Consider the following 26,210-nt stretch of genomic DNA (forward strand, 5'->3'; position numbering starts at 1 on the left):
GAATTTTCGCTCTTACACTTCGGAGAGAAAGAAAATCGGCATTTCTCACGCGAAGCATGGCAAGTATTTTTGCCGTATACGTTCCCAAACTGCACTGTCTCGCCCCATTGAAGGGTATAATACAAAATCAACGCTATGCTGAAATAATTTTTTTTTTTAAACTTTGTTATTCGCTTATTCACAACCAATTCAACGTATTTTAAGATGATACTTAGTAATTTGTAATATTCTTCTATCAACATTTCTATTATCAACATATTACGAGGAAAACCTTGCGTGTTAGAGAGCGCGATGTTGTCGCCATCGCATGCCACATACCCGTCTATGTGTTAGAGCCCACTTTTCGATCTGATAAAAATCTCATCGGCATTTATTTAAAACACGACTACTGCAATATACACGTATCTTAATGTAAATGATGATAATCAAATTGCATAGTAAATAAATGACAATGATTTTATCTTCGATACGCCGCGGAATACTTGACCTCGCGCTTTGGATAAATTGATAGATCTATACGAATACATTATTAGCATTCAAAGAGCATTTTACACATGATTACGCGAAATAATGAAACAAATTATATTTCGTTCTGCCGTATGAATTTCAACATGAGCTAATATGAACAACTGAAAATCGTAGGAACTTGAACGTTTAACCCCATTTCACAGATATTTGAGTAAACCCAGAAAATTTATTGGTGCTCACTTGCTTTGTTGAGTAGCGCACGACAGATGGAAAATATATCATTTTATTAACGAACAAAGGGAACTTTAGGGTCGGGTCTTTTCGAACTCAGGAATGAGAATTCTTCGGTCATGTAGAAACCATAGGGGGGCGCCCATTACGCTGTCTCGGAAAGCAGCACCGAACCCGATATCTAAACGAGGAAATTAGTAGCCTTTTGTCTTACGACGTCTGGGGAAACACGCACGATACACGTGCGTCACAGACCATCGCCAGACCCAAACACTCAGCGCAGGTAGGGTCCTCCATCTACCTAGTTCAATAGTACGGTTTTCCCTTTGTCTCCTGTTTTCTCGCTAGCTCAAATCTCACCCTTTCCAGGTCATTTCAAACAATTAATATATTGGATAATAAATTTATCATGCAACATAAATACTATTTTGAAACAAATACGAAATTGCATCAACTTAACTGCCTGCTATAATCATATTTAGTACGAAGTCAGCACCATTTCTATAATGATGATACGGATTTTTTCGACTCAGGGTCAAGCGATATATACTTGCTATCATCATCTTATACAGACATATAAAAAGTAATAAGATAGTTAATTTTCACTAGCTTGTAAAGAACTTTGATACAGAATCTAAACAGAGTTCAATTTTATGAGAATATCGAATTTTTAATTTTAAAGATTTACCCGAACTTATCTCTAATTTAATCTATATGAGTGCATTAATTGTACTGACGGTAAAAGTCAGTATTGACCAAAATATTTTTGTAATATATACATGCGATGATATAGGGTTATAGCCACAGCTATCTTCCAATACTTTATTCGGCACTGTATTATAAAAATAATGATATTATAATCTCGTGATCATCGGTATACTAATTCTTGATATGATAATACAAGAATAGATAAGATTTATAACTTATAACATCGTGGAATAAAATAAATTTACTTGTTCGAGAGCGGGCCGGCACAGTGAATTTCTCTCTCAATCAAATTTGAATAAAATGAAAATCTTGTTAAGTACATTTTTTTTAATAACCTTTATTTGTTTAGTTACGGCTTTCTATCCTTCCGACGATTATCAACTAGAACTTGTACAAGTAGTAAGTAGTACTTGAATGATGTTAATATTATAACCAATGAACATATGTTAAAATTACGAAATGTTTTTAGTTATTTAGACATGGTGAACGAATATCCGATAAAGAGGAGATTTATAAGACAGATCCTTATGACGAAGTATTTAAAGGTTATGGCTACGGACAATTGACAAAAGTAATATTTCCCTCCTGTAAAATTATTCAGTTTTGCGCAATAATACATATTGTTATTGTTTTTTGAAGGCTGGGCATCGACGCGAGTACAGAATAGGCCAATTATTGAGGCAGCGCTATGGAGATTTTCTCGGCGACTTCAATAATAGCCACGTTTACGCATACAGTACCAACTCTGATCGCACAAAAATGTCATTACAGTTAGTTTTAGCTGGTCTTTATCCGCCGACAGCTAGAACTTCTTGGAGCGATAAAATTAACTGGTTACCCATTCCGACGTATTACGATAAGGACGAGGATAATTTTCTCACTGTATATTACACTTGTGATGAGTGAGTGTTGCAACTGAATAGCGTCATATATCAAAAGCAACTGGTTGAGAGTCTCTTACAATTTTGCTACAGGTATCTCAAATTATATCATCAAGTGCCACGATTACCCGAAATGCAAGAAAAACTTAAGAAATACCAAAGCTTTTATAATGCATTGCAAAAGAAGACTGGAGCCGATACTTCTACACCTTATAGCGTTTACTTGATCTACTGCAACGTCCGTGCTGCAGTAAGATAATTATAGTTATGTACCTGAATGTTTCGTCAAAATAATTTCAGCTCATTTAACTTGTTTTTATTGTATTTTCTTTCATGATCAAATTTTTTTTATTTAAAGCTAAGTCTCGATTTACCGCTACCGGATTGGTGCAGCAAAGAAGATTACAAAATCCTCGAAGAACTAACGACTATTGCTTTGCAGTCGTATACCCACACGCCGTCGATGAAACGCACGACGGCGGGTTTAATAATTCAAGAATTTCTGAAAAATACGAACGGGGAGGATGGAAGAAAGATATACTTGTATGGGGCACACGATATAAATGTTGCAGTATTCACTAATGCTCACAACTTCTCCGGTATTCCAGACATACCGGATTATGGAAGTACAGTCATTTTCGAAAAATTAAGAGGAAAAGACAACCAAGTTTACATACGTGTATGTATCGGTATTATTCAGGTTCTAAAATGTTTACATCTACGTATTACTTTACTCGGCTACTTAATCAATTTTTTGCACAGATGTTTCTCTGGACCGGAGTCAGCGAAACATTGATGCCACTGAAATTAGACAATTGTCAACAAACTTGTCTGTTGTCTGACTACACGAATATTGTAAAAGGATTGTTACCAGATGATTTTACCAAACGGTGCACTTCCAGAAAAAATATTTCTATTCCTAATACGTAATTTTAACACAAATACTGGTCTCTGATCATACATTTTAAATTTGTCTTTGAAAATTCTGTATTCTGAAATTTCCAACAAGGTCAATATTTTTCGCCCGGTCTAATGCCACTACTGGGATTTCACGCGCAACTTGTCACGCATAACTTGGTTACTGTTTGGATTAACTTGGAATTTACACTTCTAGTTACTGCTTATCTTCATTGATGAGTTTAAATGTTTTCAGAGCCACCGTTATCAATATAAAAATTATATTTGCGATACTTACACAAAGTATATTTTTTTAATTCATAAACACTGCAATAAATCATAATTATCATACCTTTTGATATCATGTACCTACATAAAGACACTATGCTAAATATAAGTTGTATCTGCTTTTACAATGTAAAACTGTCTAATTATAAGATACATGTGGTTGCTTAATAAACGTTACTTGAACAGTCAAACAAGACAGTGCAAATCTCATAAAGTTTTTAAACTCAGTGGGCATTTTCAAGTACACTCACGCTCGCAACGCCAGCACGCGCACAAGCATCCAAACAAATAAATTACAAAATCCGTTAAATGTCACGTGATGCTATCATAGATGTAATATATTACATCTCCGCTTCTATTTACTACTGTTTCGTCGACTGTCGTGTGTGCCACGATGACTGGTGAGTGCTAATTTACGTTTTTCAACTGGTTGTGAGTATAAGTAAAAATAACAAGTATTACGAAATACTTATTAAAATGTGTAAGGCATTGTTACACCAGAAGAAAATACTGAAAGGAAATAATCCTAATAGCAAACTATACTGACTTGAAGTTTGAATATATTGTTATGGCATTTTATTCTACATGTTACAGATAGATTCACAGAAAATTTTCCTGAAGTTGATTGAAAGTATTATTAACTATATAGGTTGTATGTGAAAAAAGCTGAAATGGATTTGAGTAAACTAGTTCAAATACAAACTGCTATATACTCATCACTACACGATGAAACTCTAGAAATGAAAATAAATGCATCACTACAATTTCCAGATAATTTATCAATCCGTGAAGCTGGTTACAATGGCTTACATATATGTGCAATGAAGGAATTTACCGAACTTATGATAAAACTAATCGACCAAGGTGTAGATTTCATTAAACAAGGAAGTACCAATGGATATACTCCCCTTCATTTATTCGCCATCAACAGTTACGCATTCAATAGTGAAAAACCAGCTCAAGAATACATAGGTTCATTGGGACAGCATCAAATAGTAAACATTCTACTATCAGAGCAAATAAAAAGAAACAAAACATGCAATCCAACATGCTCTGTCGGAATCAGTCATTTGCACATTGCATGTATGTTCGACTATGTCGAAGCTGTTGAATTTTTGTTAAAAAATGGGGAGTCTGTCAACCAAGTAATCGCTAGGAAAAGCATCCGGTTTCCTGGGTGTGCACCTTTACACTTGGCTGTAAATTTTTCTGCAGTTGCAACTGCTAAAATTTTATTTGACTATAAAGCTGACATACATTTAAAAGATGTCTTGGGCAGAAGTCCATTACATAGACTCGTAAAGCGGCAGTTAGATGCAATGGACTACATTACTATGGGAAAAAGAGAAAATAAAACTTCAATCGTACGAGAAGTAAATAAGTTAGAGACGATTATCTGTGATCTTCTCAATTCCCGAGAATCCAGTGAAGTAAATTTTGTAGATGATATAGGACTTTCAGCTTTCCATGTAGCTTGCACAATTAGCGATCGACGCAAGGCTAAAGCTTTTTTGAAAGATAATGTTAACATAAATAAACCCCTTAACGACAACATGCAATGTTGGGCTGGATGGACTCCATTGCATTTTGCTGCCTGTTGTAGTATAGAAACAGTCAAACTACTTGTGAAACACGGAGCTGACCTCACAATAAAAAATATGATAGGAGAAACTCCACTAGATTTTTGTTTGAGTAGATATTCTCCGGCAATTGTACATTCCATTCTCTCAAGCAAACAAGAATTCAAAGAAATCTTGCTGAGCGACCAATCGATGACACTTTTGGATTTGATATTAACTATGGACAACTGTGACGAGTTCAATAGTTTCCTGCAAAATTTATCAGACATTAATGCCTTTGTTTCTCATGACTCTCCGATCTGGCCAGGTTACAGCATTTTTCATCTGGCAATATCGATGCACGACCGGGCTCTAGATATAAAACAATATTTAAAGCAGTTATATGAAATTGACGTGGATCCCGAAGACTACACATGTACCGAGATCGAAGAGAAGAGTTACTGGAAAAGAATCGTCATCTGTATGGCTCGTCAATGCACTGTTACAACAAGAGATGTCGATGGACTAACTCCAATTCATTTGGCTTTTAAGTTGCGTAAAGGCAACGTCGTCGACAAATTGCTGAATTGTTGTCGCACCAACGAGACCGACTTTGACGGTGTGTCCTTCCTTCACATAGCCTGTACAATCGGCAAAAAAAACATCGTGGAACGCTTTCATACTGACATTGAAGTTCCTACAAAGAGTCAAATAAAATGGCACGTGAAAACACAGTGTGAAACGGCTCGGCCGAACTCCACGGCACTGCACATTGCCGTAATTTTCAACCATCCTGAAATCGTTGCATTCTTGCTGGGGAAAGCTGCCAATATACACGCGCAGGACTCGCTAGGCTTCACTCCGGTACATTTGTCAATATTTTCCCCAACGATTATTTGCTTGATTTTCAATACCATTAAGGTTATCGAAGAAGTTGTCAGCAAACATGGCATGACACATTTGCACGTCGCTGCTTTCGTTAATTTCGACGTTGTCATCGGAGTACTTTTAAAATCTGGCGCTAACGTCAACGTCACGTGTAAATGCAACGTCCCTCTCAGTAAATTTAGTTTCATGAATCAAACTCCTCTGCACGTCGCTGTGAAAATGAAACATTTGGACGCAGTTCGTACGCTACTCTCGGCGGGCGCTAGCATTTACGCCAGTAGCTCAAGTTTGGGATACGACACTCCTTTGCAAGCAGCATTAAAAGACGGACGTGAAGTGATAATCGAGGAGTTCGTGAAGGAATTACGTTATGATAGACGAATGAGAGGGCCAATAGAAGTCTGCGGTGTGACTCTACTTCATTTGGCTTGTGCAGTACACGACTTCAAGTGGGTTAAAAAATTGCTGAGTAAGGGAGCTGATCCCAATGCTCGAATCAGCGTGAATGAGAATTATATATCCAATTGGAAAGGATACACACCGTTGCATTTGCTCTTTATCAGATATAACTTCGTCGGAAGTAAATTAAAAACTCTGATGATTATATTGAAATTATTACTCGAGCATGGAGTTGACGTTACCTTGCAATGTGAAAAGGGCTATTCGCCTCTACTACTGGCTGACGAAATTATTTTTGAAAAAAATAAGGAAGCTAGGAGAGATATGTGGGCGTTTATTATGGAAGATTCTAGAGAGATTGTTAAAAATAAAAACACTGAAAAAACGGAGATGATCGCCCAGAGGCGCATCGAGACTATAGGTATAAGTTTGATGCGCCTTTAGATTTTTATTTTCAAATGATTTCAACTTTCGAATTTTTGTATTTCAACAGAAATGTACGAGATTCTGGATTTTATGTTGGAAAATCAAAAATCTTACGCTGTCAATCCGGTATCGAAGCACGGCGCTACGCATTTCCAGTATGCCTGCAAGAGAAACAACATCAACATTGTCTACAAGTTTTTGAAAAATGGGGTCGACATCAACCAGGCGGTAAATATCTTTGGAGTGAACTTGTCTCCTGGTTTCACGCCGCTACACTATGCTTTCGCTCATCGCAGTTTCGAGGTAGCCGAACTCTTACTTGAGCATAACGCGGACGTGACCCTCACAGATTTCCAATCTCACAACGTACTTCACGTTACCGCGGCGTGTAACGTCGACGACGTGCGCTTACTTGAAAAGGTAGTCAGGTGAGTTACACGAAAGAGTTTCGATGATTCTGCTCTGTATTATTAATATGGTAATTGATAATAGAGTGTTGAACGCTTTCTTTGTTCACGTTAACTTTTTTAATGGATTTTGCAGCATGGGATGCAACGTCAAAGGACTAAATTATCGTAATGTTTCGCCGTTCGAGATGCTCGTTAAATCAAGATTTATGTCATACGATGAATTTAAGTTCTATATTGATCATGGCTGTGACCTCGAATTTTGTCAGGTAGATGACCAGCAGGGTTTAATAGGACAGTTGTTGAGAAGCGCAAGGGCGGATCATCGAGAAGCGATAGTTCGATTGCTAGTTGAATCCTTCAACTTCAGAAAGAAAATTAAAAATGGCTTTAACCCTATACAAAGCTTTGTTAGCACTTATCCAGAACCATACGAATGGACGGTTGACAGATACCTTGGAGGTATTCAATTTTTCATGGACTTGGGTTGTAAACTCGATGCTCCAAATATCGACGGTAATGTATTTATAAAATTTTTCTATTCGTTTGCCATGATTACTTTGCGTTTCAGTCTGCATTCAACTGTCAATATACTTTTGAAAATTAGGAAAAACAGCTCTTCACTCTGCCATTGCTTTCCTTAACGTAGGCGCTGTTGAGGCTCTATTACTTCTTGGAGCTAATATCAACTGCATAGACAACACCGGCAGTAGAACAATTTATCACTGCTCAAATTCGTGGGGGTCAACTGAACGCGAAGATAATATTAGAAAAATTAGCTTAGTTCTCTCTGCTCATATATGGAAGATGAATTTAGTAGGGCTTCAACTGAACGAAAGGAATGCGAACCTTGCCGCAGGTTTTTGGTGGTCAGCTTTGATCGATACAGGGATAGAAGTGCGTTCCAAGAATGAATTAATGAAGTTGGCACAAATAAGGATCAACGAGAAATGGACTATGCAAGATTTGCTATCCGACTCTAAAATAGTGATTGATTATCAATTCATGCCAAGCTCTCAACGTCAGCTAATCGATAAAATGTTCACGTCTCAAATTGATCTGCGCAGAGAATATCCAGAATTCTGCGGATTACTGACATTACAATATAAGAGAGCAGTGAACAATGTCTACCTTTACTGGTCAATCAAGAATTTGATAATGACGATGTCTAACCTCGAACTCCCTGACGAATGTATGAAGAATATGCTCGGTTATTTCACTTGTAAGCAATGTGTGAATTTTCACGAAACAGTTGATAGCTTTGATGAAATTAACGAAAATACTTGAACAAAGGGTGAGTCTTTTTATGATTCCGTTTTGTTAGTACTTAATGTTCTGTATTTTTATATCTGTCGACTATTACATTCATTACTTACATAATGACTGTGCTATATCTGTAAGACGCTTATTTCATGACTTATTATCTTCCAATATGTTTTTGTATGTACCTATAATTCAAATTACAAATCATGCAATTGAATTATCACAAAAATATAGTAAAAAATGATTTGATAAATTAATAAAGATTCTTAAACGAATAGCAACATTTATATATATTTTTTTATTTTAATAAATGATATACAAATCAATTTCAATTCGGAAGGCGGTGAAGTAATTTAAGATGTATGTTTTTCAACTAAATTATCTTAAACCTAAACTAGTCCATTTCACGAAATAATTTATAGAATTGTTTATTAAAAGAATTATGTTCGCATATTTACTACATGCGTGAGAGAAAGCGTATGTGTTGTATGTGCGTGCGTGCGTGCATGCATGCTTGTACACACTTACAGACAAATATATATATATACACATATATAATAACATTTTTTTTCTAAATATACACGAAATTTGCTTTTGCTTTTACTTGCAATTAATTAAGTCGAAGGAAAACAATAAAAACTCGGTCTTATTATTACAACTTAAAGACATGTCAGTATATTTCAGTATAATTTTATTATACGATCATCTAAAAAAATGGACATCGTATTATGTCAATCTTTGAACAGTCTCAGCGTTCAATTTGATCTTGATTTATTTAAATTCGATTATCATTCAACGGGATTTTCAACACTTCAGCAACTACACCTGTTGAATTATTATGCACAATAACCTGAACGAATTTCAAATAATTACAGTTCAATAATAAATTATATAAGTATTGAAAGATATTTATTAACAATAAGTAAGTAATCCTGCAAGGTACAGTATGTATTTTTTTATTTAAATAAGTAATATCTCGGCACTATCAAACGGATAATATCATATAAAAATATCAAACATATAAAGAACCATATCATTAAGATAAAGTAAAATAGCAATGGATAGATATTCACTGAAAAATCTTTCGTCTTCGTAAAGCCATATGTAATCAGTAAATTTCTAGCAACGAATTTCCAACATATCAGCTCACTAATTTTATATAGTTCTGAAATAGTACAGATTCCTTGACCCCGCCTCATATAGTTGATGCGTCTTGTCTTGATATACCCACGCGTATGCAAACGGCAGTAAATGCAATGAAACAAATGCATAATTCCCAACCGACGCGTATGTAATATAATATCTAGGTATAATAGCATCTATTCCAAATAAAACTATTTGTTTGAGGTGAATTAGTTCCATTAATAGGTCTCTAAAGCTTCTGTAGGTTTTTTTGCGGGAAGCTAGATTTTTTCAAGTACCGTCACTCGTTCTATATTAAGAAAATTTTCGAGTTGAGCAATTTACGTAAAACTACAGCAAAGTCAAAACGACAAAACTTTGTTATCGTATCAGCGATAAATTGGCTGACAAATACAGAGGATTAAAAGGGGAAAATGGGGGACAAGTATATACATAAGAGATCTCGAGTAACAGATCTGAACAGTCGCGAAAAATCTATAATCGGCGTATATCACTTAGCTCGCGCTCTTGACAGTTTTCTATTAAACATGAAACTATTAATCACCACTTGTGTGACGGCAATGTGCTTTGTCGGCATTCGTTGTGTAAGTTACTTGATTTGTGTTTCATACTTACGATGGATAAATGTCAGAGGCAAAGGATTTCTTCGAGGCGATCTCTGTAAATCTCGTGTAGAATCTCGTTAGCGATCAACGAAAAAATACCGTATAAGTGCTTACATTTCACTGCCATATATTTTCAAATGCAGGAGAGACAATTTTTATGGAGATCCTTATTTTTTATTTACTTCAACAAAGCTTGGACGTCAAGTTCTGACAATTTTCGTAATTGTAGATCTACTAAAACGCAAGTCCTTCAAGCTCCTTCATTATAATTGTTGCCTTGTAGCGTTTAAAGATATTTTAAACAATTATTTATTAGACCATAAAAAAAATCTATTCTCATCAATTTTGAATTAACACTCACGACGTATCAATACATTATTTTTGAATCACTATATATATAACATTGAAATTGTTTTGATGACACTTGTTTGATAAAGAATCATATCTTTTTATTAACAAATCTTATGTTTTACAAAGTTAATAGATAGTACTACAATGCGAATATTTACAAGCTGCATTTAGTAAAATTTCATGTATCACACGATTTCAGGATACGACTCCAACATCCGAAAAAAAGGATAATGTCAAGGATGTTCTAGATGAACATAATGTGGAACTTAGTAAGATATATTTTATTACGATTTTCAATATTATACGTTTGCCCGATGCGTTTCAACAAATGTGAATTGTAATAACAGCATCGATAATTTTTTTTTCAAAATATTTTACTAGCGGAAGAAACTCTTTGCTGGGTAATTGCAGATATTTATATTTTACATGAAATTTTAATTCACTATAAAAGAATATAACTTTTTATCCCCTTACGGCCTTATGAAAAATTTATGACTGTATTGCTGTGAAGTCAAGATAAACGCTATCTGATTGGTTTATGCAGTGTGCATGTTTCTATTTGAATCTAAATTAATCTAATTTAAAAATGTTTCATTAAAATTATGTTAATTTCTGTTTTGGTTTCAGTATAAATAAGCAAAATCATTTTTATATTTTATTTTAAATTATTTGTATGTGCATAAATTATATTTTATTTAAAAATGTAATTTCTTCATTAATAAGTTTTGTAAAAAATATTATTTTTCCACTCTGATTATTAATAGAAAGCAGAAAATTGAGAAGGTATATATCCCTCTGCAATGATTATAATTTCTAACAAGTTCTGAAAATTGTGAGAAAACTAGAGATGTTGTTCGCTTGTAAAAAGTGGAGTTGACGTATTTTTTTATATGACTTTATATTGTGAAGACGTATTTCCTTTCACTTTCAAACACAGATAGCTTTCAGTCGAATTAGACTTTGCGACCACAATAAATAAAGTGCAAGGTCAACCTTTCGACAAAATTGGTATAGATCTACGAGGAAATGTTTTTAATCACGAATAGCCTTATGTAGCCATGTCTCAGATTCGAACTTGGGATCCCCTCATAATTTATCTTGGTGATCATCGAAGAGAAAATACAAGTGTCAAAAATTATATTTATAAAGAGCTATATTTATGATTATTAAATTTTTCAAATTTATTCTATTAATTATTTTATAAGCATAAAATTTCTTTCACTGACAAAATATTTCATAACATCAATTAAACAATCAATCAATAATTATTAACCGTATTTAATTTTATTACCTTGATTACGTTCAAATTCTAGTATAAAAGAAAAAGAGTCCATACATTTATATTTTCCGACAATTGTATTGTAGCTATCGATCCAAATGACGATTACCAGCTGGAACTTGTGCAAGTAGTAAGTAATAATTTTAGATATTTTAATATTATAAACAATGTATGTCATAACGAAAATTAAAAAATCAATGTCTAGATGTTTAGACATGGCGATCGAGTTCCCGATAGAGCAGAAATTTACAAGACAGATCCTTACGATGAGATTTTCAAAAGTCACGGCTACGGACAATTAACTAAGGTGACCGCTTCATTCGTGTAATTGAATTTCGCGAAATAATTCACGTTTTTCGTCGTTTAATAAAGGTCGGAAAGCAACGGGTATACAAAATAGGTCAAATATTGAGGAAACGTTACGGAGGCTTCCTTGGCGATTACAACAGTAGTGACGTCTACGCGTACAGTACGAACGTTGATCGTACAAAGATGTCATTGCAGTTAGCTTTAGCGGGTCTCTATCCTCCATCGATCAAAACTTCTTGGAATGATAAAATCAATTGGTCACCTATTCCTACCCATAACGATCCACTAGGAACGAACTTTCTCATGGGCTTTGCCTGTCCTAGGTACACGTTGAAATTCCGTCACAGAAGTTATTATGTTCTTAAAAATCTTCGCACGTAGGTACGATCATTTGTATGAAGAGGTCAGAAAATCAGCTGAAATACAGGAAAGGCTGAGGAAATACAATGACTTTTACATGTTTCTACACAATCAAACTGGAATAACCACTTTCACGCCAACCAGTATTTTCATGATCTATAACAATATACATGCTGCTGTGAGTAACAATAGTTACCGTACGTTCAGACAATCGAATTCGTGAATGTTCGTTTAACGATTAATATTATTTGGATTTCAAGAGAAGTTTGGGCTTAGATCTACCCAAGTGGTGTAGCGAAGATGATTACAAAACCATCCTGGAAATATCGCCGATCGCCATGCGAGTCTTGACTCACACTGATGTGATGAAACGCATATTAGGAGGGCTGGTAATCGAGGAATTTCTGAACAATATCGAAGATAGAATTGAGAATAGTAGAAAGATATACTTATTCGGAGGACACGATCTAAATATCGCGTCATTTACGAATGTTCATAACTTTACTAATATTCCATCTATCCCTGATTATGGAAGCACAATTGTTTTCGAACAAGTGAAAAAGAAAGACGGCCGAGATGATGAATTATACATACGCGTATGTATTTAATATATCCTATAATGAAACTCTTTAATTACCGATGAATTATTTACGCAAATGTATCTCTGGACGGGAGCTGGCGAAAAGTGGATCCCACTGAAATTAGATAATTGCGATCGGATTTGTCCGCTGTCTAAATATAAGAAAATCATAGAATCTTTATTACCAGATGAATTTTCCAGAGAATGTACGATCCTTAAAAATCTTTGCACACTTCCAAGTTATCTTCAGAGACTCGATGTTCCTTTCGAATTGACTTCTCTATATGCTGGGGAAGATTTGAAATCCTTCAAGTACATGGGAGACGTAGAATCTCCTTATGAAACTGACAAAAAATATGCTCCTTCAAAATTTTAATAATTTTTACATGTATTGTAGACAATACAAATGGATATTTTTATTTCTCTGCGAATTTTCATTCGGTTATATTACTTTCATAATCAGAGAAAGTGACGATTATAGCAGAAAAATGTGATTGTGGATTGTATTCTTTTATAGTAAATCACTAAAATAAATAAGAGGTTGACGATCCAAATGCTAGTAGAACCGATATTTATTTGTCTATTTATTGCCTCCAAGAAGATTGTAAATAATTACCATATTGAATGCAGTTAGTGCGAGCCACAAAATTTCATGACATTTTTTCAGGCCAGCTGTGAAAACTAAATAGTCTCCAATAACTAGTTATCCATAGTTCGATTGGTGGTCGCAATAGCTCGGATAATTTCTATATTTACTATAGGCTATCTTGATGGCATCGAAATTAACGTTTCAGCATCAATTCGATTTTCATTTCATTCTCTCGACTAGCTGAAATTATCTTGTCGAATCCGATGCAGAAAGCTTAAGATGATATTTTACTAATTTATGTCCTTAAATGTATGCACCTTGTCTTCCTTATTTTCCAGGTATTTGCTGATATCCAACAAATGTCAATGGATGAATTTGGAACCATTGAGTGGTACCTCTTCATATGATTTAAAAATATCCATTTTTCCCCCACCTCAAGTTACTAACTAGACGATTACTTGAACATAGACTCAATATAGATCGATCTAACGAATGTAGACGTTTATAGAAAGATAGTTCATGGGGGCTCAGTCAAGCGGCTGCCTAACACGGCCCGTATAGCTTTTCGGAGAGCTTGGCGTACGAAACTATATACCTTGGTTATAACACGGTCTAACAGATGTTAGTTTAGAGGTCAAGGAGGTTTCGAAGCCGATCAAAGTTCTATGAAATACCAAGGTTTTTTATGTTATCCGACAGGTGTTTAGTCGTACGGTTACTTAGATACATACGGAATTCGCGATATATTTTGTTATTTTTACAATTTCAAAAAACTGTCGCATTTTGGATAAGATGAAGATTTCAAATATTGATAACACCTGTAGCTCGATTAGAATGCGTACTAAATAGATTATATTGCGCGCGTGATTAAACGCGAAAAAATGGTTGTATTTGAAACTATTCCCTTTTAACTCGATAACAAATGGATGATAATTTTATTTCTCAACAAATTATTCTTTATATATTTTTCTCAAATTAAATGTGAATAGTTTTTGAACACTACTATATGTATTATCAAATTTAGTTAAAGAAGTTCAATTTTTATAATTCAAATACTAAAATTATTCTTTTTTTGATACAAGGGACTATTTCACGTTACTTTTACGGAAATTTTTCATTAAAATAGTTGATTATTTATAAACTGACTAGCTGACCATTTGAAGCGTAGATAGAAAAAGACGAAAGGAAACATTAGGTCCACGCCGGATTTCTGCATAATTACCTAAATCAATGTTCTCTCACTTTTTAATGTTGACTACACATCGTGTTGTTAGTAACGATCGCTTGATCACTTGATCACAACGCAGTTGATCAAAACTCAAAGAGAAGGATCGAGTCACGTCTAGTCTACAAAAAGAATTTAAAATGGAGATAATGGTAAGTTTAGTGAATTGTAATGTCACACAGAGCTTCTGTCAAAATTGTAATGTCACTTCAAATTTTTTTCTTGAAAACTATGTAACTAATAAAAAAATCACTATAGACAGTTTCTAATTGTCTTTTCACGTAAAATACGACAGTATTTTTTATTTTTCAAAATTTCAAATTTTTCGATTGGTCATAATAAAATTACTATTTACATTGGAGTTAATTTAAAAACCACTTTGCAATGCAATCAGTAGTCATATTAATTTTAGAGAATAGTATCAGGATATATTTAATTAAAACGGTATGATCGTTTTGATCATATGAGGTAAAATTAACATAGTGATTTTTCTATATGAGGTGACATTATAAGATATAAGTAAACCCTTTTAATGATTTTTACGCGTGCATATGTGGCCGTACCTTCATAGGAAGCTTCTGTGGTTTTACGCAGTAGCAATTGCGCAATGTCCAGCACAAGACTTCCGCGCAATGTATGTCCAGCACCACAACTTGTATTGACCATAAGTCATGGAAACTGTATAAAGTATATAGCTCCATGAGATTATTCCCTAATGTCTACAACGAGTCACTGTAACATCGAGCAGATCGATCCTTATTTTCATAACTTTGTAGCTTTTCGTACTTTTTTAAGAGTACACATAAGAACATAAAATCAATAGACTGAAATTATTTTAACTTTATTTATTTTCCTCAACTCTTTTCTTTTATATCAACTTATTCATTTATTTCATACGCTACCATAATATTGTACTTTAATTTTAAACTAATTTTTAAAAATGCTTGAGTCACGAGCGGTCACGCGTCATATTTCCAGGTGGGGATATTACACGAGAACTAAATATCCCCTCTACAAAAGAATGAACGCCATGTGATCAAGCGTACTGCGGCAGTCCCGTTTATTCAACTGCAAGGCAAACTGCAACTGCCGCTTACTAAGGTCACTCGGTGTCTTGCGATCATATCTACCTATGTATACAATGCGTTTTTCAGCGTATAGTTATGTTAATATTTTAACAGCTGTGTAATTTTTTCCTTTCGTGAAACGATTTATAATTTTTATAATAATAAATAAGTTTTTAAGCAATATACCACTCTGATTCTGTTTATTCAAGAGTTATTCGCGCCAATTAATGTATATTACAAAATGCTAACCTAAACCTCATCGCTTTCACTAAATAAGGTAATCGATATTGTATTTTTCAAGTTGTTTATCTCGAATATCCATTAATATAATCTTTGCATGATTTAAAACAAATCAGTTAGAAGGCTTGGCATGTGGCAATTATTCCCATTTTGTCATTTAGTGGTCTTTTGTGTATTTACCTTTTGTAGGGGTTCTCAGTTTGTGCTACTGTATCGTAACGTCAATTTGAAAAGAAATGGAGGCACAAAGGTGTTTACTGTTTAAAAATCCCAATCATCTCACTAATTTAAACAACATGAGGCTGTCTGGAAAATTATGTGACGTCATTATCAAAGTGAGTTATTAAAAATTTTGTTCATTATTGCTGGATTCTATTGGTTGTTGAATCTTAAATCAAATGTATATTATTACAAGTGTAAACTATTTATGCTTACTATATTTAAAACTAGGACTATCAGAAAGAAGATTAATTCCTTTAAATTTAAAAACAATTTAATACATAAGTCATTATGTAATGTCATTTGATAATGAAAAATTGTACTTATAATTATGATTTAAAACTTAAAAATTACAATGATAAAAGCAATGAAATTACTGACATTGATATTTGAAAACCATAATATATTGCAACTAAAAAATAAACAATTAATATTTCATAATAAACCAAAAATCATTCTTTATTGAAAAAATATTTCTTGACTCTCATAACACAACAAAATATTGCATCTTAAATATAACGATACTTTGTTCAAAATTAAATTCTTTTTATAATATGAGAGACCATTTGCCTGTATTTTATAACATAACTATTAAAAATAATAAGTGACACAAAAATAAAAAATAACTAAAGTTTATTCCAAATTTTTACATCACCTAAAATTTCTAGAAAATGCTACATAAGTTAGTATCTTGTTTTTTCAACAATTCATTCAAAAATTCAAATATCAGAATTAGATATAGTGCAGACAAATACATAAAAACTAGCATACTTTACATAAATTAATTTATGTAAGTAATAATTCCATTTTGATTTATGTTACAGGTAAAAGATAAAGAATTTCCATCACATAAAGTCATCCTTGCCGCGAATCTGAAGTATTTTGAAACAATGTTTCTAAATTCTTTTCAAGAAAGTAAACTTAATGTTGTCAACATGCAAGATGTTGAAGAAGCGTAAGTTTTCATAATAAAAATTGATAAAAGAGAATATAATCCAAAAAATGGAAAAAGAATATTTTATTACAATTGCCAGTCTGTAATCAACTATTTATATTTCTATTATTATTATGTATTGTAGTTGTGTCATTGAGTTTGAATCATTATAATTGTTTTAGATATCTAGAAGCTTTCATTTCATTTGCCTATACTGGTGAAATTATACTAACAGATATCAATGCGTTAGGCTTACTTGAGGTCGCAAATTACCTTGGTGAAGAGGGTATTAAAGAATCTTGTATTGAACTTTTAAAAATGCATCTGAGAAAGGAGGAAGCTTATAAGGCTTACAAGTTAGCAAATTTAATTGGATGTTGTTCTCTGAAAAATGCAGCAACACAGACCATTTTATCATATTTCAAAGACTGCTCTCAAACAACAGAGTTTTTCAATCTTGATTTTGAAAATTTGAAAGATATTCTATCTAATGCCAGCTTAGACTTTGCTCAGTCGCAAAGAATATTTTTTGAAAGCATTATAAGTTGGATTTTGCATGATTCAACAAACCGAAGGATTCACATGAATACATTATTAAATATTATTGAAACAATGAAACTAAATACAGATTATTTACTAAACTATCTTTGTAAAAATATTGTAAATCAAGACTATAGGTAATTGAATGTTTCAATTTTATTTTTTATTGTTAATGCGTGTTATTTCTATTCTGATAAAATAACGTTTGCTTCATTTCAGAGATATAATTAAAGATATTATGTCATATTATGACGAAAAAAATCAAGAAACACAATACCAGGCTGAAAGATTGACACAGAGATTAATGATAATAGGCAGTGTCGATAAAAAATTACAATTACAATATTATGATTTCACGGAACGTAAGTATAAATCTTCGGTACAATTTTTGACGCCGCTACAATGTAGTCAATATGTTCAATACTATTGCATTCTTTATTATTTTTATACAATTTTAACTTGGATAATGAGTAACTCTAAACTTTAGAAAGTATTTGAAAAATGTTTCAAACAAAAGTTGTATGGTTTAAAGAGGATAAACTGATGATGACCTCAAATTTGATATTGAACTTGATTTTCAAAGTAATTTCAAGTTTATCTTTGTTTCCTTTAATTGGAACCTACATTTTTTATTCTAGATTCGGAAAGAACGGGAAATTCTATAGATGCGCTTTCATGTCGTGATCAGTCATTTCTTCCATATCCTAACATATAATGCAGTCAAAAATAATGCTATCCTACTAAAAAATCCTACTAAAGAACTAAACTTAACCTTTAATTGAGAATCAAATTCAAAGTCAAATTTGAGATCATTGTCAGCTGATACTCTTTAAAACATATAATTTTTATACAAAACATTTTTCAAATACTTTGCACTTTTGAGTTATCTTACTATTCAAGTTATAATGGGACACTCTGTACTGTTTTACTGTAATCTGATTACTTAATAATTTTTTAATTTTATCAAATTTTAACTATAAAGTAATATAAAACCTGATAAATATGCTGTACAATATTCAAACTAGTATATGCAAGGCTAAGTATTACTTTATAGATTTGAAATCAAAAACATACAAACATTTATCGAATTTAATTTAAGTCGCAAGTTTATTACAGTGAAGCGTGAAATCATAACATTTTAATAATTTGTAGGAAAATGGAGCCGACTTCATGAAATTATATTTCTCGACAAATTATATTGTCGATTAGGAATAATTTTGAATGATAAATTTTATTATACTATTGAAGATTCTGAACAAAGTACCAAGACAAATTTACAAGTCTTCAATCCTATAACAAAACAAAATACTATGTTGACGTCCGATATTAACTCATTCAGGTAATTTTTTATGAAGATTTTGAGAAAAACTGCTTATTTAAAAATTGTATGTTTATGTTCACAAAAGAATCTTTCCATATGTACATTACTTATATTTAATTAAAAACGTGTATTTTCTTGAAAATACCATGTCTTTTTTACAATGTTAATAAACAAATTGTTATCAGTCACTTTTATTAAATTACCTAAATGAAATAGATTCCAATTTAATCGTAAAGGTCGGTAATAGTACGGGAGACTGATTTATTCTTCGAATAAACGTTCAAAAAATTCATAAAGCTATTATCACTTTATGGATTATGTAACGAACTTAATTCTTTTAATAAGACATATGTAAAATAAAATTTCAAACATGCTTGTCATTTCAGAGACTTATTTTGAACACGGAATTTGAATTAAAACAGATTTTCAAATATTAAAAAAAAATAACCTAGTATTTCTAATAATCTTATTCTAGTAGATGTGCATGACCAAATTTCTATATCTTTCTATAGTGGTAGCTTTGTAATATATATATAATTATACACTGCATTAATCTACGGAATTGTTTGTTATTTGTAGTGGGAAAGCTTTATGCACATGCGGCAAGTTTCTCTACTTTTGTGGTGGAAGAAATGACGATAGATCAACGTCAGATGAGATTTTGGCGTATGACCCACAGACAAATTCTGTGGAGACACTGCCTCCAATGACAGTTGTAAGATCTTTTCCAGCCGCTATTTTTTACCAAGGCTCTCTTCACATTTTAGGCGGAATGAATAAGCTGTCTTGTTACAATTCGGTTTGTACTATATATTAACTGTTTTATTTAATACATGGTATGAGCCATCGACATCTAATTATTTTAATTTGAAATAAGTATAAGTCGTTTTAACAATAATTAAAACACTGGGCCTCATTAAAATCCGCCCTCGTGCTCATTTGGCTCTAGTGGATAGACAATATTTGATAATATAATTAGATTATTGATTAATAATGAATTTTTGAGTAATAATACTCATTACGCCCTGTGGTCTGGTAGGTCTGCGATTAAGGGTATAAAATTACGGATTCCATGTATGCCTTTTTCTCATAGTGTACTCATAAATATTACGATTGGCAGGTTGAAAAATATGACTCTTATTTAAAAAAATGGACGGATTTACCGTCGATGTTGGAGAGACGTTTTTATCATGCCGTAGCCGTCCTGGATGGAAAGCTATATGCCTGCGGAGGAGGTTGTACAAACAGCGTAGAAGTTTATGATCCCTTAACAAATAGGTATACACGTGTACTTATTTTTTATACTTTTTACAAATAATGTAAAGCAATAAAAGTATTTTTAACTTCATAAGGTGGGAACTAGTTGCTAGTATGAAGAAGGATAGGGATAAGTTTCTTGTGATTGCTCACGAAGGAAAGCTATTCGCTATTGGAGGAGATGGTGATTATGGAACAGTTGAAGTATACGATCCTACCATAGATGAATGGCAGATAGATCATGAGTTGTCTTCGAGTTTGCAAATAGCAAATCCTCAAGGCGGACTAATTTCTTCCAGTTATGACAATTAATATTTTACTTAGGTAAACTCTATATTAAAAATAATGTATTAAAAAGAAATGTATGATTTTTTGTATATAGTCAACGATCGATATATCGTCAAAAAAAATTAGCTATAATAAAATTTCATGTGATGTTAATAATTCGTCAAAAAGAGAAGTCAACTTTTACATGTAACCGGAATTTTTGTTTTATAAAATCAAAATGCTTTACGAACTTACATAAAAACTTAAACTAATCCGTGGAATCTCTTTTTTCATCATCCTTTATCATAAAATATCAACTAGCAACTAAAAATCGACATTGAATAATACACCTCGAAACATAATATCAAAGATTATACTTCGCGTCGACAACATTTTCAATTGACGAAAATTTACGTAATATCTGAGGCGAACAATTTAAGAAAAACTACTTCCAACTATAGTTGTCAGTAAACTTATCATGGTCTTTTTAATTTCAATGGATTTAAACAAGTTTTTTTTTGTATAGTTTAATCTCGCTAAATACTCTTTTTGAAGTACTTATTAACTTGATAATAATGTAGATGTATAGCTGTCATTGACGATCAAAAGTACACGATTAGTTATCTCAAAGAACTCTTGTCATTGACGCGTACAGAGAAGATGGAGTTGAAAGAATTGGTGGAGGTAAACAAAGTAACTTGCAATCCGCTAAGCCGGTAATTTGTTAAAACGCTACAAGTTTTTAACTAAAACCTTTTTTTGATTCCTTGAATAAAATAATTTAGTCCAGAGATATTGTTAATTTAGCTAAAATGTCGTTATAATAACTTCGAAGCGCTTAAAAAAATACAACTACAGCTTTTTACCTAATAAATTTACAGAAACTGTTGATCGTCAGAATAACTCATTATTATGAATGGAATTTATTTCATTTCGAATATATCAATTTGCACCAGTAATATCGTAATATAATGTAAATCGCGCAACGACAAAGAATTTGGATGGCTTAAACGCTGCTATTCCTAATAAAGTTGTGAAGACCATAAAGTAATATATGATTCTTTGTTTGATAAGGAATCCATTGGTTATTAATAAAGAAATAAAAAATATTTATTCCTAACCAATCGAGCCGATGTTAGTGCCACTGTTGGATTCAGCTTCATCTGACAAATCGTAAGCCACCCTCAAATTTCGGGTTCAGCAAGTACGATACATAAAAAAAACTTGAATAAAAAATTAAAAAGACCACTACTAACTAGACAACTCCAATTCTTCAGAGAAAATAAAACAAACTGTTTTATTTTTTTTTTATTTTTTTATTATTTATTTATCCAACACCAATACAATCATCCAATCTCCAAACGAGTTCAAAGTTTTTAATCGGAGGGTTAGGTATTAAAAATCTCATATATATATATATATATATATATATACAATATAAAAATATATAACTAAAACTATTTATTTACTAGTTCTTATATCATAAACTATTTTATTTTCAACACTCCGTGCGTTTAAAATCGAACTTAGCACACGTCGTATCACGAAATACCGTACTTTCCGCCCGAGCATTAATAATTACACACACACACACAATATAAATTTTCATTTCCGCATTTATATCATAATGTCCATATTTAATATATACAAACAGTCAATCTTTGATTAATTGAATTTGTTTAATCAAAAGCATCCTAATACATTTCGTTTCTTCGGTTCTTGCTTGTTGTCCATCTGTTGATATTGGGACATGATTTTTTCCTCGAGTTTCGTTTTAACTTGAATAAGCTTGTCCAAGTCCTTATCTTTCTGCTTAACGTTATTCTGATAATCCTGCTGCCTCGATAACGATTGCGTTATCAAATTATGATTATTTTCTAAAGTATTTGAGACTAACCGGTTCAGCCTTTCTCTGTCCGACTCAAGTCGTTTGATCAGGTCCTTTGAATTCTCTAACTCGACCTGAAGCAAATTATTCTTCTTCTGGATCTCGATTATCTTTAGATTATTCTCCTGCAGAGTTGCTTGGAAATCTTGATGATACTTCGATAATGTGTTAATATTTGATTCTGCGATGCTGTGTTCGTTAAGCACGATATTACATCGATGCTTGAGATAAATGTACTTCTGTCTATCCGCCGAGTTAGCTTTGTTGCAGTCTATCAACTTCGAAAGCGTCTCTTGCAATTGCTTCTCTAAAATGACGTTCTCCTGAGTTTTATAATCGGGGAATATCTCAACAAGTTTCCTCTCTGAAGGCTTCGATGACTTGTCCTCATACTCAACCATAGTTATTTTAGATTTCAAGTCTTGCTTCTGTCTATCAATGTCCCTCAGCAACTCTTTCAACTTCGTGTTCTCTGTACGCGTCATCGACAAGAGTTTTTGGAGATAACTAATCGTGTACTTTTGATCGTCAACCATAGATTGAAGACTATTATTCTCCTCCTCTAACTCGTTATACTTAATCTGAAGCGAATTTTCGAGAATCGAATCCTCGTTGACAGTCGATAGGTGACGATTTTCCAAGTCGAGCTTGATGCTCTGCGCAAGTTCCTCGCAAAGACTGCTGTTGCAGCGCGGGTTGAACGACTCGTCGGCCTCAACGTTGAAACTGCTGTCCAGAGATGCATTCATTGTAGACAACATTTTGATGTGTCGTTCTGAAAATGATCAATGTTCGTGGTTAATTATCTTTGCTTCGTGCACATTTTTTAAATCGAATTTCAAATTAGAAATAACATCTGTTTTTAGAAAAGTAAAGCATTCCAAAATTATGAAAATACTGAATACATATTCCTCTTTCGTCGGTTCCCGAAACTTTTAGTTCAAAAGTAATTTGTAAATTTAAGATTTGGTCGAGCCTATGCCAAAATTTTAGCGCCAACTCCGTTTACATAATATTTGAAATTACCTAAATCAGCATTCTCCTCGCAAAGTTTGGAATTATGCTTGCAAATAGCTTCGTTTTCAATCTCCAATCCTCGGCATTTTTTCTCCCATCTGCTAATCTTCCTCATCATATGTTGAAAGCTCTTGTCGGTCTCCTCCTTGTAGGATTTGAATTGTCTGGCGAGCTCGTCATTTTTCTCCTTTAGCGCTTGATTGTACTGCTCCGAATCTTCAAAGCGCATTTTGTAGGATGACATTTTTTTGAGCTCCACTCTGTAATTATTGATCTCTTGCTTCGATTGATCCTGCTGTTGCGTCAGTTCCGACATGTTTTCGAGTGTGTCGCGATAACTTATCACCTCGGAAGCTGTAAAGCCAAAATTAAGTCATTATTATAAAAAAAGACTCTCAACGGACAATAAAAAAAAATGTAGAGACTCACCTAATCTTCTATTTTCAGCTTCCATCAAAGTCAGTTTACATTTGTAATCGTGTACTCGATCAATCAACGCTACAGTCTCAGCCCTCCATTCGTTCAGCTCATTCTCGTAACTTTTAACGCCCCTTTTCGACGAGATTGTGCGCAACTGCTCGAGCAGCTCATTTTTCTCTTTGCTCATTTTACTGACTATCTCGATAGCTTTGTCGATCTTCTCCTTATGATACGAAAGTTGTTGCTCATTTGGAACAGACTCGAACGTCAGCATCTCTTTGTTGAGTATTATGTTGGGGACCTGTAGTACCTGACAAACGAATTTTTTAATTACGTAAGCTTTGCGCTTTTTTGTTACGAATGGTCCGAAAAGTAAAAAGAAAAAATTTTTAAGAAGTAAATAAAGGATTAATCGTTTTTTGTGGAAAAAAAAATTAATTTAAGCAACTATAGGCACCGAGTCAGCCATCGGAAAACTTGGTTTTCTTATTCGGTAGAATCTAAGGAATACAATTTAAAAAAATCAAATCGCATTGATTCTAGTCGAATGCGCCGATTTTGCTCGGTCTATTATTCAAATACCAACTACAGTATCGGTGAGATACAATCCTACTGGCGTTTCTTGACTCCGAACAAGTTTTGTTGGCAATACTCAACGAAGTATTATTCGAGTTCGGAAGTTAACGCGAATCTTAATCTGAAGTTCTACGCACAGACGAGGCATATTACGATAATTTAGTATTTCTAAAAAAATAAATTAATGTCTACCTTGCTGACGTAGGAAGCGAGAGCCGCTTGCGTTTCTTCGTCGAGCTGGGTAATTTTATCGACGAAATATTTTTTATTGGGACATTTGATGGAACATCCAAGCAGAAGTACCAGAAGTAGCTCAACTTCACGGGCATTCAGGCGTGGTTCCTTAGCGATGAGATCAATTTGGGGTAAACGCAAAATCACTTCCCCTAGTTGGTCCTCGTAGAAGTAACGAATACGATTCATCACAGCCTTAAGGTTGTTAAGATTTTTTGAGGGGTCGTCGAACGCCGGCACGACCTCGTTACTTTCGCCACCTATGTCCCTGCAGAAATCAAGAAAAATTCGATGGCGTGAACAATTTCGTTGTGCCCGTGGAGCACAGCGCGTTTGACAAACGTTTGACGGATGCGTGACAAATAAGCCATCTACTTACATTAGTAAAATCAAATCATGGAGCCATATTCCATCGACTAGCTCTTCGTAGCTGAGCCGAGTAATGACGTCTCTATCCAAGCAAACAGTGACCTGCGGACAAATCGATTATTGAATATTAAATGAATATTGCACGAGTATTTGTCAGGATTTTTCCAAGCAATGCGTGCTTTACAACGCCAATGTATTATATAACGTAAGCTAATGTGGCTGAACATTACATGTACTTACCCATGTCACAATGGGACTCGCCATCAACTCCGCGATTTCCTTCGCCGGGACTAGCGTTGCCATCGCGCGCCGAATCATCGTTATCATTGACAAGTGAACTTTACAAAAGACAAGCGATTTCGACGTACAACGTTCGCGCTACCACTCGCACAAGCTGCTGTACTTCGACGAAATGAACAATTTCACACGAGGACTGCTGATTCGTGTCCTTGCAGCGCGGCGTCCAAGACAGAAGTGCACGATGCCACTCTTACTCTTTGTCTCATCTACAAGCGTCGCTTGCCTTGGCGTCGCGTCTAAGTATTCATTACGATCCCTAAGCAGGTATAGGCTGATTTCGCTGGGGGTCTCGTTATGGCAAGAGCGCGGCGGGGGTTTGGCTTCGCCAGGCTCGTAAATAATATTCACTTTACCGAAATTTTATGGAACCAAATCTCCTCCTCTTACACCGTATACTTTTCTCCGCTTTTCCAAGGAAAAGTTGGTTTCACTGGGAACGCACGTTCATTCAGTGCAAAACAGCTCAATTCTAATTCGTTATTAAAGAGTATCGTTCTGATCGTTTGTTTTTCGAAAACTAACGAGCGTTTAACAATGATTCGGGTTTTGGTTATTTACGTATTCGCTGCTATCTCAAAAGTTCAAATCCATTCTTTAATAAAATGGAATTGTTAAGCATCCAGTTAGATGTCATACACTCGATTCTCCCGATAAATGCGTCACTTTGGTACAAAAGTAAACGCATATCACTGATCTTACATTTTT

The 26,210-nt window shown here is 33.6% G+C and overlaps 5 protein-coding genes across 7 annotated transcripts; 4 read left to right on the forward strand and 1 right to left on the reverse strand.

Annotated features, from left to right (window-relative positions):
- The first annotated feature begins 56 nt into the window (after positions 1-56).
- LOC131666442 (venom acid phosphatase Acph-1-like) lies at positions 57-3,655 on the forward strand. The gene is made up of 8 exons (XM_058939101.1): positions 57-74; positions 901-982; positions 1,757-1,806; positions 1,877-1,978; positions 2,047-2,309; positions 2,382-2,538; positions 2,647-2,967; positions 3,051-3,655. The coding sequence occupies exons 1-8, from the start codon at positions 57-59 to the stop codon at positions 3,216-3,218; spliced, it is 1,161 nt and encodes a 386-aa protein (XP_058795084.1). The 3' UTR covers positions 3,219-3,655.
- A 175-nt stretch (positions 3,656-3,830) lies between these two features.
- LOC131666380 (ankyrin-1-like) lies at positions 3,831-8,691 on the forward strand. Of its 2 annotated transcripts, XM_058939009.1 has the most exons (5): positions 3,831-3,874; positions 4,068-6,740; positions 6,813-7,173; positions 7,289-7,668; positions 7,760-8,691. In XM_058939009.1, exons 2-5 carry the CDS (start codon positions 4,145-4,147, stop codon positions 8,437-8,439), a joined length of 4,017 nt encoding a protein of 1,338 aa, XP_058794992.1. In that variant the 5' UTR covers positions 3,831-3,874; positions 4,068-4,144; the 3' UTR covers positions 8,440-8,691. The 2 variants fall into 2 exon arrangements, with proteins under 2 accessions (XP_058794992.1, XP_058794991.1); XM_058939008.1 differs by having other exon boundaries at positions 3,866-6,740.
- A 1,275-nt stretch (positions 8,692-9,966) lies between these two features.
- Positions 9,967-13,591, forward strand: LOC131666381 (lysosomal acid phosphatase-like). 2 transcript variants are annotated; one of them, XM_058939010.1, is made up of 7 exons: positions 9,967-10,142; positions 10,714-10,783; positions 11,880-11,923; positions 11,999-12,100; positions 12,166-12,425; positions 12,484-12,640; positions 12,723-13,591. In XM_058939010.1, exons 1-7 carry the CDS (start codon positions 9,972-9,974, stop codon positions 13,068-13,070), a joined length of 1,152 nt encoding a protein of 383 aa, XP_058794993.1. In that variant the 5' UTR covers positions 9,967-9,971; the 3' UTR covers positions 13,071-13,591. The 2 variants fall into 2 exon arrangements, with proteins under 2 accessions (XP_058794993.1, XP_058794994.1); XM_058939011.1 differs by having other exon boundaries at positions 12,728-12,876.
- Positions 13,592-15,460: 1,869 nt separating this feature from the next.
- On the forward strand, positions 15,461-20,958 carry LOC131666371 (kelch-like protein 18). The gene is made up of 10 exons (XM_058938995.1): positions 15,461-15,490; positions 15,835-16,200; positions 16,353-16,498; positions 17,207-17,337; positions 17,499-17,993; positions 18,076-18,218; positions 19,009-19,195; positions 19,757-19,976; positions 20,298-20,455; positions 20,530-20,958. The coding sequence occupies exons 3-10, from the start codon at positions 16,400-16,402 to the stop codon at positions 20,744-20,746; spliced, it is 1,650 nt and encodes a 549-aa protein (XP_058794978.1). The 5' UTR covers positions 15,461-15,490; positions 15,835-16,200; positions 16,353-16,399; the 3' UTR covers positions 20,747-20,958.
- Positions 20,959-22,384: 1,426 nt separating this feature from the next.
- LOC131666443 (girdin-like) lies at positions 22,385-25,025 on the reverse strand. The gene is made up of 4 exons (XM_058939102.1): positions 24,795-25,025; positions 24,036-24,336; positions 23,616-23,960; positions 22,385-23,364 (listed from the first exon to the last, which is right to left on the reverse strand). The coding sequence occupies exons 1-4, from the start codon at positions 25,023-25,025 to the stop codon at positions 22,385-22,387; spliced, it is 1,857 nt and encodes a 618-aa protein (XP_058795085.1).
- Between the last annotated feature and the right edge of the window lie 1,185 nt (positions 25,026-26,210).

The sequence above is a fragment of the Phymastichus coffea genome, unplaced genomic scaffold (genome assembly GCF_024137745.1).
Source record: "Phymastichus coffea isolate CEN01 unplaced genomic scaffold, Cenicafe_Pcof_1.1 PCOF00058, whole genome shotgun sequence".
NCBI lineage: Eukaryota > Metazoa > Arthropoda > Insecta > Hymenoptera > Eulophidae > Phymastichus > Phymastichus coffea.

Excerpts from the sequence above, each read along its gene's own strand:
- LOC131666371 (XM_058938995.1), top strand. The coding sequence starts at position 16,400 with ATGGAGGCACAAAGGTGTTTACTGTTTAAAAATCCCAATCATCTCACT. Across the intron at positions 19,196-19,756 it reads TCCGATATTAACTCATTCAG|TGGGAAAGCTTTATGCACAT; the intron begins GTAATTTTTTAT and ends TGTTATTTGTAG. Across the intron at positions 20,456-20,529 it reads TATGATCCCTTAACAAATAG|GTGGGAACTAGTTGCTAGTA; the intron begins GTATACACGTGT and ends TAACTTCATAAG.
- LOC131666443 (XM_058939102.1), bottom strand. The coding sequence starts at position 25,025 with ATGAATCGTATTCGTTACTTCTACGAGGACCAACTAGGGGAAGTGATT. Across the intron at positions 24,337-24,794 it reads TCGCTTCCTACGTCAGCAAG|GTACTACAGGTCCCCAACAT; the intron begins GTAGACATTAAT and ends TTCGTTTGTCAG. Across the intron at positions 23,961-24,035 it reads AGCTGAAAATAGAAGATTAG|CTTCCGAGGTGATAAGTTAT; the intron begins GTGAGTCTCTAC and ends TTGGCTTTACAG.
- LOC131666380 (XM_058939009.1), top strand. The coding sequence starts at position 4,145 with ATGGATTTGAGTAAACTAGTTCAAATACAAACTGCTATATACTCATCA. Across the intron at positions 7,174-7,288 it reads TTACTTGAAAAGGTAGTCAG|CATGGGATGCAACGTCAAAG; the intron begins GTGAGTTACACG and ends TGGATTTTGCAG. Across the intron at positions 7,669-7,759 it reads CGATGCTCCAAATATCGACG|GAAAAACAGCTCTTCACTCT; the intron begins GTAATGTATTTA and ends TTTGAAAATTAG.
- LOC131666381 (XM_058939010.1), top strand. The coding sequence starts at position 9,972 with ATGGGGGACAAGTATATACATAAGAGATCTCGAGTAACAGATCTGAAC. Across the intron at positions 12,426-12,483 it reads ATGGGCTTTGCCTGTCCTAG|GTACGATCATTTGTATGAAG; the intron begins GTACACGTTGAA and ends CTTCGCACGTAG. Across the intron at positions 12,641-12,722 it reads ATAACAATATACATGCTGCT|AGAAGTTTGGGCTTAGATCT; the intron begins GTGAGTAACAAT and ends TTGGATTTCAAG.
- LOC131666442 (XM_058939101.1), top strand. Across the intron at positions 1,979-2,046 it reads GCTACGGACAATTGACAAAA|GCTGGGCATCGACGCGAGTA; the intron begins GTAATATTTCCC and ends TGTTTTTTGAAG. Across the intron at positions 2,310-2,381 it reads GTATATTACACTTGTGATGA|GTATCTCAAATTATATCATC; the intron begins GTGAGTGTTGCA and ends ATTTTGCTACAG.